Genomic DNA, 15,855 nt, shown 5'->3' on the forward strand with positions numbered 1-15,855 from the left:
CAGCAGCCGGGGACACGAACTGTCCCTGTGCTGTGTGCTGTGGACCCATGCCAGGCACTGGTGGTACAGAAGATGGAGGGGGAACAGGTTTTGTTGTGGTGTGTAGGTAGAGCTATATTTTTTTTTTGCTCAGCTTTTTTTTTTTTTTGTTTTGTTTTGGTTTGTTTTCTTGTCAAAAAGGTCCTTCTCTTGGGTCTTCAGGAGACCACAGTGTTGGAAGTGGCTGAGTCTGAGCAGTCTGCAGGATAGCCTTGGCCAAAGGGAGCTTTTGCTCTTTTGTTTTCCATGTAAATGAAACAAAATGGCATTTTCTACAGGGGAATCGTACACGGGACCCTTTGGGAACCTCAGGTTTCTCTCAAGGGGAAGGTTCAGCTGATGAAACAATACAGGAGTCCTTTAAGTCCTCTGTATCAGTAAAGGCATTGAGAAGGATATCAAGCGTATTGAATAAGGCATGATGCCTGCATTCTGGAAGCTTTGTGAGTCACTTGTATTTTGCTGAAAGAGGCTTTGTGTAGATTTTAGGGTGACCAGCTATTAGCAGAAGACAAACAAAATAATTCCTGTTTCCCAATTCTTTGCTGATGGATGGGATCAACTCTGTTTAAGAATTTCTTGGAGAGTGAAACTGTAAGAAGTGAGGGACCAGCAGTGATGCTGGCCACTGACGGTTCCAAATGTGTACAAAGTCACATAAATAAGAAGAAAGTTTTATCCCACTGTGTGGGTGAAAAGGACAAACCTGCATACTTGATGTCAGTACTTTTTGACCCCATTCTTTCCTTGTTTTAGAGCATGTCTGCTCTCTTTTTTAAAATGCATGCCAAAAGGGGTGATCCTGAACATGTGCTAAGTTAACTTAAGTGCTTGTGTATCTCTGCCAAGATTGGATCAGGTTCTAGGAGTACAAGCGTAAGGGAGTTTAATACTCCTGCTGCCCTAAAGTTAAAAGAAGTCTGGAGACAAATGGGATTCTGCAGCCTAGAAGAGAAGTCATCCCACATGAGGTGAGCAGAAACCACAGAGCTTTTATTTTTTCTCCTCTCTTTTCTTTATTACTGTTTTTCTACTTAATTTTTCTACAGTGCATTTTGAAGGATGAATGAGGCTGTAGTATGTTTAATGGTAACAAATGTAGATCCAAATATCCTTTAAGATGTTAACACTGAATCATCGCAAATTATGTCAGGCAATTAAAATAAGTCTTCAGAGAATAGCTGTAACTTAATGAGGCAAATTTCTTATCTGTGCAGTTTGGAGAAATAAAGATTAATTGTGTAAGCCACTTAATGTACAAGATGTTTGCAGATCTGACTATGGCTTCCAAGTCCCAGGAAATAGGTCACGCTAAAGAGATCTCAGGGGTGGTGTTTTTGTCCTTCAACATGACAAATATTTATTCTTAAAATCCTGTTTGCAGGATCCATTATTTTTCACTGAAATCATCTCTCTCTTGATTTGATTCTAATGATAACTTTGATTTGAATGGCTGCATTACTAAACTTTATAGTGATTCTGCCCAAGATTTGAATCAACTTTTAACTCATTTGTTATATTGTCAAACAATTCCCCCAAAATATAAACAATCCCTTTTTCATTCAAAAATACAGCGCAGATCACCAGCCTTTGGCAAGTGCAACTTAGTGAGAAATTTGCTGTCTCCTTCCTTGGCTTTCAAATTTACATCCCCTCAGACTGGCTAAAATCTTGTACTGGTTAACAGTAGAGTCACTGTTGGTGATCTGTTCCTTCACAGTTCCTTGACTGGAAAGCTCTGGCTTTAAATTCAGCCTCTCCTCTCTGAGATGAAGATTTCTAAATGGTAATGTTTTTGAGTATTTGAACAATACAGTTTTAGACATTCTTGAAATAGGGAAGTGTGAAAGAAATACAATTCTTTTTATTAAGTTGAGAACTTAAAATGCAGATTTACGTATAAATAAAGGACTTCAGTATTGTACACTAAGGTCAATAATGCTGAATAATTTTAAATACAGCAAACCTGAACACAAGTCCACCCATTAAACACCATTTCCTCATTTAATTTAGAGGAAAAACAAGGAAAAGGAAGGATAGTGAAAATCTGAAGGCATTAATCTGGTGTTTTGTCTCTCATGCATAGTATGAATGATAGTACTGTTTGATACTTTCTACTATAAGCATTTTTTTTTTTTTTTTGCTTTCTAATTTTCAGATGTATTGAGTCCCCCTTACCCTTACTGCAGGTGGGCAAACTCATGTTGTGTGTCCAAGACAGACCTCTTGCACCCTACTTGTTCTTTGATGCAGAGCAGAAATCTTGGTCCTGATCCAAAGATACCCATGGTCAGTGAATCAAGCTTAGTCACTTTTAATGAATGTAGCTTTCAAGGAATTAGTTTTACAAGAGGAAACAGAGCAGGTCATTTTACATTTCTGGCTCATTTTTTTTTTTTTTTTAAATGTGGGAGGCTTCCTCCATTTCACTTTTCTGGCATATTGTCTGGTTAGTCCTTCTTCCTGAAATGAGAATCAGTTTAGACTGCAAGTAAGGGCAAGAAATGCTTCTTCCTCTGCTCTAAATGTCTGCCAATCCCAACAAATGATTGATCAAAGCTGGAATATGAATTCCAATCATCTATGTGGTTATGAAATGCTGAATGGCTTCCTTCCTCCTAACTGAAAAAGATGACAACTATTTGTTTTGGAAATAATTCAGTTCTCCTTCCCATTGATTAACCTGCACTTTGCAGCATTTCTCTGGCTGGAGTTGCCACCTACTGCTGTCTACACCATTCGGCTAGTATTCACTGTTGTGAATGTATGCATATAAACTCTAGTTTTATGATCTCTTTTCAGGATCCAAGATTTTTTTATTATTTTTTTTTCACTCTAGACAATTGTGATGTCCACTCCACCCAGATGCCTTATCAGTGTGAGGCAAAAATATTTCTAAGGCAGTCACTTCAAAGCAGATACTAAGAAGAATGGTATAAGAAAGACATAAAACTATTAGCAAGCATCCAGATGCTTTCTCAAGGGTCTGGAGGGGGAGATGTATGAGGAGCAGCTGAGGTCCCTCAGTTTGTTCAGCCCAGAGCAGATCAGGCCGAGGGGAGGCCTCATGGCGGCCTGCAGCTCCCTCAGGAGGGGAGCGGAGGGGCAGGCGCTGAGCTCTGCTCTCTGGGGATAGCGACAGGACTCGAGGGAACGGCATGGAGCTGGGACAGGGGAGGGTCAGGCTGGGCATTAGGGAAAGGGTCTGCACCCAGAGGGGGTCGGGCAGTCGGACAGGCTCCCCAGGGCAGTGGTCACGGCACCGAGCTGCCAGAGTTCAATAAGTGCTTGGACAATGCTGCCAGGTGTAGGGACTGTTTTGTGGGTGGTCCTATCTGGTGCCAGGAGTTGGACTCCATAAGCATTGTGGGACCCTTCCAACTCAGGATATTCTGTGATTCTATGAAAGCAAGCATTTTAATATCCACCTGTCTCCTCAAAATAAGATTTTCTCATTGCTATTGCCTCATTGTGGTCTGGTTTGTTCCTTGTATTTTTGTTTCATGCTTGCAGCAGAAAAATGGAAATATCCTGAAAGACTTTACAACCACTTCACCTTGGGAATGTGTTCCTCCAGTTGTGAAGCAGCACATTGCAACATTAAGAAGCATTAACCAATACTATCAGACAGAAATAATTAAAAATGTATCAGTGTTCCGCGTGTCTGAAATTGCTCACAGGAACACTGCATATTGTTTTCTAAGCCCACTAACACAAGGAAAGAAACAACACAATTTGAAAGAAACAGCTTTGATTCTCTTTTATCTGTGGTGACTGGGAGTGGCTCCTGAAGACAGAAAGAACGTCACTCCTATCTTCAGGAAGAGCAAGAAGAGCCAGGGAACTACAGCCTCATCAGTCTCACCTTGATCTCTGAGGTGGTGATGGAGCAATTAATGCTGGAATCATTTCCAGACACACGGAGGATGCAAAGGTGACTGGGAAGAGTCGGTATGGATTTATGAAGGGGAAAATGTATTTAACCAACCTGACAGACTTCTCCAATGAAGTAATTAGCTCAGTGGTCAAGGAGAGTGGTATAGATGTTTACCTGAACAAGGCTTTTTTGATGCTGTTTTTCCATAACTTCCTTACAGATACAGCATGGGTTAGGTAACTGAGCAGTAAGATGGACTGAAAACTAGCTCAGGGCTCACTGTGCGATCTGTGGCCCAAAGTCCAGCTGAAGGCCAGTCAGTAGTGGTGCCCCCAGGGGTGGGTACTGCTGCCAGTACTGTTTAACCTTTTCACTAATTACCTGGATGGTTGGACAGTGTACCCTCAACAAGTTTGTGGATGATGCACAGCAGGGAGGGGTGGCTGATACACCCACTGGTTATGTCACTGGGAGAGGGACCTTGACAGGCTGGAGAAATGGTCAGAAAGGAACCTCAGAAAGTTCCAGAAAGGTAAATGCCTTTCTGGAAAAGGTCCTGACCCGAAGAGCAACAGCTCAGGCACCACCACAGGCTGGGGGGTGACTGGCTGGAAAGCAGCTTTGCTGAGAAGCACCTAAGGGTCCGGGTGTACAAGAAGTTGACCATGAGCCAGCAGTGCACCTTCACAGTGAAAAAGGCCAATAATATCCTAGATTGTATTAGGAAGATTTGTCTTCAGCAGGCTGAGGGAGGTGATCCTTCCCTCTACTCAGCCCTCGTGAGACAAGTGAGCAGAACAGTTTCTAAGTTGCTTCAACCCATACATACCACCACTTAATCCACGTCCTCTCGGGTTAGAGGCATAGCATAAAATGGGTAAACTATTGCCAGGTAGTGAGACCTGTGATATTGTCCTAAGAGTCTTGATATACACACAGTAGCTCAGATCATAGCTGGGAATGATTTATTAATGAGGACGGGATCTCCTGACGGGAGATTAGTACCCCCTTCATGGCTCAAAGATGAGCCCCTTCATGAGCCAAAGATGTTATGAGCATGACTGAGGACCAAAAGGATGAGTTATTAAAAGAAGGATTGATCAATAAGGTTCTCAGACAGAAATAGGCAACCCGGAGGCCTTCAAAAGAACAAAAGAAAAATCAGGGTGCTAGAGAAAGCATTTTTATCACAAGGGAACATTACAAAACACAACCAAATCCTGTAAATTTTATTCTGCTATCCAACAGAATCACTGCTAAAGAATAAAACCATTCCCTGCCTTGAGTGAAAGCGAATTTAAAGCGGCCTGTTTATTCAGTCTGCAACTTCTTTCCATTGTTCATTAAAATATGTTATTGTAGCAGAAGTGGAATTCAGGAGGCGATCTCACTAGGTGATGGTTTGATTGGTGAGAATATCAGACTTCAACTTTATCTCAGCAAATAATGGGCTCTCTCTGGAATAGCTGAAACTTTGTCAGGAAGGAAGAGACATTAGTGGGAATTTCCCCTAGATAACATCCCTTGGTTTATAGAAATCCTGTTCCATTATCTCTAAATATTATACAGACATAAATATAGAGGACAACAGCATTTACTGAGCTGAAATTGGAAACATGGTGTTCTCTGCAAAATCCTTCAGTATGTTTGTTTTACATATTTCTGCTATATACTCAAAATGATGGTAACAGATTTGGAGAAACTGAAGGACAAAACCACACTTATATTTTATATTTTATAAATTATATTGTAACAGACAGATAATTTTCTAATTCTTTGTGAACCCCAGTTTTATGAAATAAAGCACACAGTAGTCTTCTTTTACATGAGAACTCTTCTAAGGTAGTAGTAAGATTATATCCAACACCTCATTTTTTTTTTTTTAACTACTTTTTCTACTTTTTAAGACTACTGTCTGTCTAGGATTTTTACCTAGATTTTACCTAGTTTTTGTTTGTTTTTTTTTTTTCCCTTGGTCAGGACTAGTTTACAACGTGGAAGGTAGAGGAAGTTACCAATAGGTAGTTTATAATTACATTACATGTACAATGTGAGGGAAATACACACTTGGTAATTTTGTTTAATGTTTTCTGACATGTATATATCATAATGCACATTATTTATGGATCAGTCCTGTTTTTGTTCTACGTTGAATCTCTATTCAATGTTCTTATCTTGAAGTTGGGTTTACATATGACACTGCAGCTTGAGAAAAAAGAAAAAACTTGGAAAAAAAAACATTGCAGAAAATGCAAGTAATTTTCCCTTTCACTTCCTTTACTGGTGAATACCACAAAACTAAAATGCTCTGCACAAGGTCAGTATTAGCTATATTTCACTACATTTTATCATAGTTCTGCTCTTATATTAAAAAGATGAAATAAGGACATGCTCTACAAGTTAGTCAGTTTTCCCTTGGGAAATGAATATTTGCTGACAGATCCTTAAAGTAAATTTGCTTTAAGACTTTACAGTATGAAAGAATTCTGTCATAAGAGGCTGCTTATTGTCCTTACATACTTCCTTTACTTGTTATGAATTGCTATTTAAATAGCGAAGGCATATTACTACTTAATTTACATGCTTTCATTTAAGATAATGCATCTGAGAGTCCATTGGGCAGTCCTTATTCAGGGAAAAATCCCACTGATCATCAGGGGTAGGACTAAAAGACAATTAGACATTCATTGTGTAAAGCATGTGTAAAGCATTGCCTACAGCAAACTTCATCTTCACAATCCAGCAATGAGCTTCAGTAAAACATTCTGATGATTTTACACTTATTATGCAGTATTTCTAGTTCTACATGTTTCTACAGTTTGTGATTTTTTTTTCTAAATATTTTCAAACCTTGCAAAAAAATAGGAGTACTACTAAAATCTGTGATTTTTATAAACTTGGAAAAATAGTTTTAAGAACATCTGTCACAGTTGTCGTGAGCACATGAGCTCAGTGGCTCAGCTTTCCATGCTGCCTCTGCACATCCCTCATTGTTGGTCCATGGGGGCAGGAAGGAAGTGCCTGGGTTCAGCTCTTCGTGTTCTGTAAAGCTTCTATGAGAGCTTTGTTGTATTCAGTGACCAGCTTTCTCACGTTCTTCATTACTGGCTGGTAGTCACTCTCCTGACTCTTTGTTGCTATGACTGATTAAAAGAATTAAGGAAACAAACTGCCAGTATAAATATTAGCATAATTAGAGATCATAAGAGAAACATAATACAGTAAGTTTCCTTCTGCAAAAACTATCAAGAGTTGCAAATAATGGAAAAAACTCTGAATGGCTGTAAAAAAATTACAGCAATTTACTAGCTACCATCCCATGCCAAACATGATAAAAAAGAGCTTACATACTTGAGTCAATTTTGTTTTCATATGTATAGGCAATAGGTCCCTTGTGGAAGACTGCCCATTGTTACACTGCAAACAAAACCATTCCAAGGCACTCAGCTATTTAAAACTATATGTTTTGGCACTTCAGGTCTCTAGCCAGAAAAATCCCAGTCCAAAAAAACAGGACCCTTCTTTCCAGTAGCCAAAGCAGATGTAAAAACCTGTTTAAGTAAGCATCTGCACTTGCATAGGTAGGTGATACATTGTACCATGTTAGGCAAAACTTTTAATATTCTGAACATTTTTTCTCTTGGGTTCTTCTTAAGTTTTTCTTCTTTTTAGACTATCATAGGGTCCAAAATTCTCACCTTAATAAAATATTCCTGCATAGCCTTCTCCACAGAGGGAGACAGCTGCAGTTCTATTCTGTTAATGTCAGCAGTCTCTTCTGGTACTTGCTGGTGAGCCCTGTTATCTGTCAAGGAATGACTGGGGCCATGAGGTGGTGAGCCACAGCTCACTAGAAGGCTTCACTTCACTGACAAAGGAAGACCATTTTTCTACAAGCGTAGAAAAGGTCTGTCTGCATACACTCACCTAATCCTATCTCAAAGAACAGAAGGATGCCCACAGGTCAAAGGTACATAATATCCTAAGATAGCTGTATTTTCTCCTATGAACCTGAAAAAGCAAAGTCAGTAACATTTGTTCCTTATTGCTTTGTGCAAAGAACAATCCAACCTGCACTAAACTATTACTGTTTTTAATGTAAAAAAAGGAAAAAAAATTACTTCACTTGAAATAAATCATTCTACTAGCCTTTAAATGCAGTAGCAATTATTAAAATTATATATTTTCCACATAATATTCTGAAATAATTAAAAAACAAAATATATAAACATATATCAAAAGAAAATCACTACTAGCAAAGAGATTGATAATAAAATACACCTTTGTCCAAGATGTATTATGTTGCTTCTTTTTTTTTTTTTTCCTAAGAATTAGAGCACTTATCAGATGTAAGAAATGGGATATTTGTTATATGAAAAAATAAAGTTATATGCAGATCCTACATTGCATTTTTTTTCTCATCCTGATGGCTAGACTATTATAGAATTGCCTGAAATATTTTTTTTGGATGTTTTCTCAGGTGCATAGCAATATCCATTGTCAAACACACAGAGCTGGATGAAACAGTCTAGTTCTGCTTTCACTTTTACTACAGTACTTGTACTATAAACATATAATGATTCTATTCGTCATTGAGATTTCAAAATTTTTGTTTTCTAAATAATTTTTAAAAAAGGAATTTACTAAACTGAATTCAAAGCCCCTAACTTTGAATTTAAATAAATAAAACAGATATGCCACACTCAGATCTCTATAATAGCTATGGAAAATAGTGCAAGATAAGAACTATCAAATCTAAGAAACTTCACTTCTTTTGATAGCTAAAAACCTATCTTATGAAAATCACTTGCAGCAAGTTTTTGCTGGTGTTTTGGAAGGTCTTGCACAGCGAAGGATTAGTCAGGGAGACAGTGTAATGTACCTCTAATTAGCAGCATGTAATGAGAGAGCAACAACACAGTTTACCATCCCAGCCCACTTTTTTTCCTAGCTAAAGCATCTCCTTGTCAGATCTTACTGTGTTTAGCTGTTGTTTTTTTTTCCCCCTCTGATATGAACTTCCTCTTTTATGTTGTAAGAAACACCTAAATGCATAAAACACATTGTTTACTTTTTCGTCATTCACCATTCCATATACATTTTCAAATAATTCAAAACGCTGGATAAATTCAGATAAGACTGTACAGCTACAAAGTTGATCTTTATATGAAACCTAATTACAAAACTGACCCAACAGGAAAAATGCAGACAGCAAGACAAATCTTGTACTTTGGGACAGCTTAAAATTGTTTCAGACAACAGATGCAGGTTTTGCCATATATAATGTCTAGTGTTTAAACAGATATTGCAAAGCACAGCCTTTCCCGCCCTCCTCTGTCTTCTGCTCCCCATTCTGTCCTGTCTTATTCTGATGGAGGAAACAGCCTTCTTCCTCAATTACTACAGCGTGTGAATTTTACAGTATTTCTTAAATAAAAGGATACATTCCTTCATCATAAAGTTATTTTGCTCATGGTGCTGCCACTTCCTCTCCAAATTTGTAAGCTGAAAACAAAAAAGAGCCAAAAAAGAAAATAATTACACATGTACTTTCTACAAATAATCTCCCCCCAAATGCTTCAATACCTTACATTCTGTCACCTGATAAGATCAAGGTTACTTCACAAACAAAGATAACCAATGGCTAAATGATTTTTAAGCTGCCAATGACACAGTGGTCTGTATATAATTTAGCACTTCATACATTTACTTTTTCTCTATTTATATAAAAGCACTGCATAACTACAATGGTACATACAGAGAAATGTGTATGCAACTCTGAGGAAAAAAGATGGACATGGTAGAGAGATATTAATTCTCATTAGACTTCATATCATTAAAGTGATGTCTTCTTAAAATCAGTAAGATCTAAAATCACTGAAGATACAGTATTTCCTGACAATGTCTTGGACTTTGAGCTATACAGAAGAAATTTCCTTTCTTCCATAGTTAAGTTTCCTGTCTGATGCCAGAAGCTGTGATAAGAACGGTGCTGCAGTGAGAAGATTGCAAGAGTGTGGGTTAACTGCTGGCACTTCTTCAATAACTTCAGCATCAACAGGAAACTAATGTGGACATTATATCGATGGCTGCTTCCTTACAATACAGTTTTATAATATTTGTTTTTCTGATGCTACTGTTCAGGATTCTGCATTTCAAGATATGTAGATGTTATTTTTAAATAGAAAATCTGAAAATCATTCTGAGACTAAACTTTCTGTGAGAACTACTGCAGCAATTTAGGAAGCTATTGCTACACTTTATTTAAAAGCTTATTCTTAAACTAGAAAACATGAAATAGTTGCTATCTCACTTCAAATAAATTTTACAGCAAAGAATCAGTTATCTAAGTGCACTGGTTCACAGCATGAGACATTTGTGAGACGTTTCTGACTAAAAATTTTTCTTGTAACATTTGTAGGTGTAGCTACTTGCAATACAGCCAGTAATGGGGCCTAGGTTTAAAACGTGATACACATCAAAGGAAATAATCAGTGCACTTTTATAGTAATTCTTTGAAGGCCAAAACTTATACAGTTGACTGCTAGCAAAATCACCCAAACCCTCAAGATATGTAAACTCTATTTGTACTTCAAAATGTTTGATTTATATAGAGCAATCAGCTGTTTTAAGAATATACTTTATTTGCCCTTCTGTCAATGGCAAAGCTCTCAATAACCGAAAGCAATAAAAATGAGTGAAACACAGAAAATAATTCCCATTCTCCACTTATTTTGAGGTTATGCATTTTCCTTCTGTGCATCCGCACCTAGTGAAGTTCTGTTGCCAAAATGATAAGAATTAATTAGTGTTTATAATAGAAGATTCAAAACTGACCACAAGTTTGTAAACATATTCCTTTCTGATTCACATTTGAAATTTAAATGTAAATATATATGAAAGTTATTTGGGTTTAAAGAAACCTGAACAAACCCTAAAGTTTTAGTGGTCTACCAGGACCAGGAACAGAAGGATTGGGAAAAAGAAGGAAAAATAATAGCACAGGTTGCAAAGAAAAAAGTTAGCAGCATACCTTTTAAAAGGAAGGTGATCTGATATAATTATTAAGGACTTTTTTTTTTTCTTCTTTAGTTGCTTTCTATGTTAGTTCTCAAAACTTCTTAAGTAATGGAAGAGAGAGAATTCTGAGCAAAATCAATGCAAACACTTAAAAGATTCACACAATTCTTAAGCTCAGAAAGATCTGCTCTTAGTAACTTTGAAACCAAAGCTTGTAATAGATTTATTGGCATGATACTAATTTCTGTTTAAAAACAGAACAACACATGCTTCCAAATCTCCCTTAGAAGGAGTAAGCTGATTCATCCCATACAGCGCATATGAGGAAACAATGATAGGACAGAAACAACTGAAGTGATGATACATTTCCTGAGCTATACCTGCGAATGTGTCTCATTCTCTTGAAGCTCTCTCTTCAGGGTCTCATACTGTGCATTCAAGTGTTCCATTATTTTCTTGAAAGCACTACTACGTTTTGTTAATTTTTCTTTGTCATCCTGTAGTCTCTATTTGAAAAAGAAATACAAAGAGATTAATTGATGAGTTAATTTGCTGTGGGCTAAAAAGAGATTATTTTTATTCAACTTTCAAGACGATAGTTTTAATTCCTTTCAGAACAAGATCATATCAGAATGGCTTGGTTTGACCTGAAAGATCATCTGGTTCCAACCTCATATGCATAAATAAGTCACAGCTTTTCTCTAACAATGCATGCCCTATCATAATGATAACATTCAGCGGTTATGATGAACAAGTTGTAAGCTTAGACTGTACTATAAGAGCACAAGTGTGAATGATGATGTTAAGAATTTATAGAAAATTTATCACAAGTGAAATGGGAACTGTTCTAGATGGAGTTTGTATTAGAGCAAAGAAAGGACAGGATTTCTTTTTTTTGGGGGGGGGGGGGGGGTTCTGTGGTTAGATCGCTACATTCTCAATCTTACGGGTAGTCATAAGTTACAGCAGAAAGATCAGATAAATCGGTAAAATAAATGGGAAATTTTGTGGGAAGGAAGTTATCAAAAGGTATCCAGCTGATAGCCTGCCACATGTACCCAGTTAATAAGTCACATATATAAGCTAAGAAGCATTTGGATTCATTTGCACTGCTGTGCAAACCCTGTTTCAGTCACGATCCCCAGTCATAGGCCTGGCTGCCCCCCTTGCAGGTGCTCAAAAACACATAAATCCCCATGTGTTTCATGTATTTCTATGCTTCACTCCTAATATTACCTTTTTCTTCTCTTCTCCTGATGCTTTCAGAGCTGGCAAATTATTATAGACTTCTAACTCTGCTGTTGTTTGTTCAATTTTCTCTTTAAGAGAAGCCACTTCATCAGTCATCTTGCCCTCTAGGAGTTCCATCTTCTGCAGGTCCATCTGCAATTTTTGACTCTCTAGGCCAACAAATGCACAATCACTAAATAATAGGACTTTTTTTTTTCCCCCATAATACATTATCCAGATATAAAGATTTATGCTATGCTATACTTGAGTAATACAAACAGCTCTTGCTATCTTGATATACATAGGAATGTTAACATGAATGAAAGCACAAAATCCAATCTTCACAATCATCCTATATTTCAAATTGTTAAATTACAGTTACGGTAATTTACATAAGTTAACAATAAGTTACATAAGTGAACAATAAGTTACATAAGTGAACAATAATGGAAATGTGGTGATTTTCTACATCACACTGTTGTATTTATATTGTTAAAGTTGCACATAACTTCAGTCAATTTCAAGTTTTAAGGCAGTGGTAATACCTTACCAAAAGTTGACTTACAATGCAGACAGATTTTGAAATTTATTTTTGTTAGCTTTTTAGTATCATATTGCCTTTATTTCTGTTGTTCTAAACCCTAGTTTTATGAGATTAAATTGCCAGCTTTTCCTTGAGGAAAATTCTTCCGTATCTCCACAGTAATAAGAATTGTCGTATTTTACAAACTGAGCATGTGTTTCAATATTCAGCATTTACTTCTGACAATCCTCTAAAAAGAAGTAAGAGAGATAGGTAATGAAAGGAATTAGAAGCGTGGAAGGACTAGATAGGGGTAGAACTGTTTTGGATGGGTGTTTGCCTTCCCATTCTTATATTTTCCTGAATTTTTAAAGACATAGCTACATAATCCTATGATTCAGAGCTGTGTTTAACTCTGAATAATGATACAAATAATTTTTTTTTTCTAAATTCTAAAGTACCAGGTGAAGAGAGTTATTGGAAGGGATGAGACAACACGAAGAAACAGCACTTGGCATACACTGAACATTATGCTTACACACTCAGGTATGTGCAGATCCCCTGGAAAAACAGTAGAAATTTGTTTCTCCCATCTTCACCAAAGCAATAGAAATCTTTACAGCAGAAGGAAATGGATGTGCGTATGTGACAGGGGCTCACCTTTCTAAAAACTGTGGGTTTTAGAAACTGCGAACAAGTTCATTGTTGGAAGTATTTGGAAAACCTCCCCTGATCAAAATCCTAATATAGCAAGATTTTGGTACTCATTTCTCTTCCTCTGTATTTATGCCATATATACATTTCTTAGTGTGAAATATTAGCTTTAGTCAACTTTTTTTAAACTTTTTTTTTCTTATAATAAAGTACATTTGTGATGTCTTCAGAAACCTCAAAATAAGCAAACAAAAAGGGAAGCCAAGATTTTTGTGTTGCACATCCTGAGTAGCATGGTTCAATAAGGTAAGACTGAAAGGTTCCTACATGTGAAAAGAGCATATATATAGACTCTAAACATTTCTATACTGGCAAAAAGAAGGATTTAAAATTAAAAGTATTGGAACTAAAATGCTTGTCTGTGAATCAATGTTTATGCCTTCTTCCACTGTAAAGGGTTTAAGAAAAGAAGTTGCTTGCATCTAGAATAACTTACTATAGCTTCACTTTGCAGTGGCTATTATTGGGCAATATCAGATCCTAAAACAAAACTGAACAGACCGCCGAACTAATTCTGTTCCTATGGCACTGTGGTTTAAAGACAAACAAATGCTTAGCAACCTCAAGAATTCAGAGCTTTAACATTCGAAACAATAAAAAAAATGCATAAAGAATTCAAATCAGAGGGAAACAGCTGAAAAACAACTTTACATTTTAAAGACTTACTTAGACCTAATGAAAATATTTTTGCTTTTAATATAATTAGTCTAATATTAATATTCTATTACTTCAATGTAACATATAGTTGACTAAATAGGATTTATTTTACATGTAATGAATAATAACAACATACAAGCCAAATACCCAAAAGGACTAAAAAACTGCTCTGTCTATAAACTGATATTCTGTGGTGAGACAGCAGTGGGCTATTCCTTCCCATTCACACTTTTTGGAGAAAAGGGAATAAACTGGAAGGGATGAATGTTATCCTTATCTAGCGACAACCTAAATGAAAACAAAACAAAACAAAACAAAAAAACCTCTAAACTCCTCTAGGGGAAGAGACAGGAAGAGGATGCAGCCCAGTTCCTTCTGATACGCCATGAAGTTGCAGCGTCTCGCAGGCAGTGTGTACACAGTAGCAAACTCTGAGACCAAACTACTGTGACCCAGGGAAATGTTTTTGGGAAACTATGCCATCAGCACTTTTGTTTACTCTTCATGGTTTCCTTTCTTCCTTTTTTTTTTTTTTTTTTATTAAAAAAAAGGGGCTTGCCGATGGACTTTTTATATCTTTGTTATGGCACAAATATATGGAAATTCAGATTTTAGTAACAACAAAAAAATCCTGAAGATGACCATGCTATAATTCAGGGGCTACAAAGAACTTCAACTGTGCAAATGGAACATTCACTCTGTTTTTGAAAGAATCTAATGTTTATTACAGTATCTGTGACTCCTTGCTTTCAGAAATGTACTTCTAAATAATTTAAATTATCTGCTGAAAATTATATACAGCAACTTCTTTCTATCCCCTTGCAAAGAGAGAACTATGTATTTCAATAATGTCATCTACAGTGCTATGTGTTTCTGGAACATCCCTATATTGTAAAATCCAAGAATTACTGCTAACATGAAAGAACAAAACGTCATATTTGAACCTGTAAGGTCTGGTCCAGTTCTTTAAACTATAACTGCAAATTGCTTATTTGCAGACAAATGAACACTAAATGTTCAAATGCACAACAAAATCAGTTTCTGCAGTATTTTGTGAATAACAGCTTTTCATTTGCACGTATCTGCTTTAAGTTACAATATAAGCCCCTATTTTGAAAATTACTACTAAGTACAGCACGTAATAGCCTTCTAACAAAAAGATTTATGGTTCTTCATTCCTGCCCCTTCCTTTCAGCCAAACAAACAAGGAAAGGCTTGCTGAACCAATAATGATATTGGCAAAGGTTTACAATTAGGAGAACAATTCCACTATAAACAGTACAAATAAAGAACTAAATAGATACCTGTTGCGGAAATGAAAGAAAAGTATTGTCTGCTTTCTGAAACTACAAGTCCTACAAATTCCTACACTGAAAATTAATTGCTTGAATATTTCCAAAATTAAGTCAAAATGAAAATTCAGAGTCAAAGAATCAAAACCTGACAACATGAATTTGAGAGCTATTCACCATTGTTGCCAGTTAATTCTCCCATGGGAAGTTTCCCTTTAGAAAAGCACAAACTGTAAGTGATACTAAGAATAACATTTACAAATAATATGTGGTTAGGTGCAAGTCCCTAGTTGTATTTCTCAAAAACTGTTTTAACATTGCGAAGAATGTTTACTTCAAGGTGAATATTAATAAAATCAAGTTTCTGTCTCAAGAGACATTTTGCATATATACTAAAATACATCTATTGAAAACGTATTTCTGCAAGCAAGCTCATCTTTTATTGCTAATAGTAAGTAAAATACTTTTGAGGAATATAAACCACTTGTTACTCATACAAATTT

At 36.5% G+C, this 15,855-nt stretch overlaps 1 protein-coding gene across 2 annotated transcripts in view; it reads right to left on the bottom strand.

The window, feature by feature from the left end:
• Positions 1-5,083: 5,083 nt before the first annotated feature.
• The window catches only part of IFT74 (intraflagellar transport 74), a 41,792-nt gene continuing 31,020 nt past the window's right edge, over positions 5,084-15,855 (bottom strand). Inside the window, exons 16-19 of one of the 2 annotated variants that reach the window (XM_038170174.2) lie at positions 12,173-12,336; positions 11,317-11,442; positions 9,361-9,421; positions 5,084-7,059 (exon numbers count right to left, since the gene is read on the bottom strand). In XM_038170174.2, coding sequence (XP_038026102.1) covers positions 6,944-7,059; positions 9,361-9,421; positions 11,317-11,442; positions 12,173-12,336 — 467 coding nt within the window. In that variant the 3' untranslated portion in view covers positions 5,084-6,943. Of the gene's footprint in view, positions 7,060-9,360; positions 9,422-11,316; positions 11,443-12,172; positions 12,337-15,855 lie in introns of those variants that run through there. The other variant, XR_005261575.2, reaches the window with a different exon arrangement.

Source organism: Anas platyrhynchos, chromosome Z, assembly GCF_047663525.1.
Source record: "Anas platyrhynchos isolate ZD024472 breed Pekin duck chromosome Z, IASCAAS_PekinDuck_T2T, whole genome shotgun sequence".
Taxonomy (NCBI): domain Eukaryota; kingdom Metazoa; phylum Chordata; class Aves; order Anseriformes; family Anatidae; genus Anas; species Anas platyrhynchos.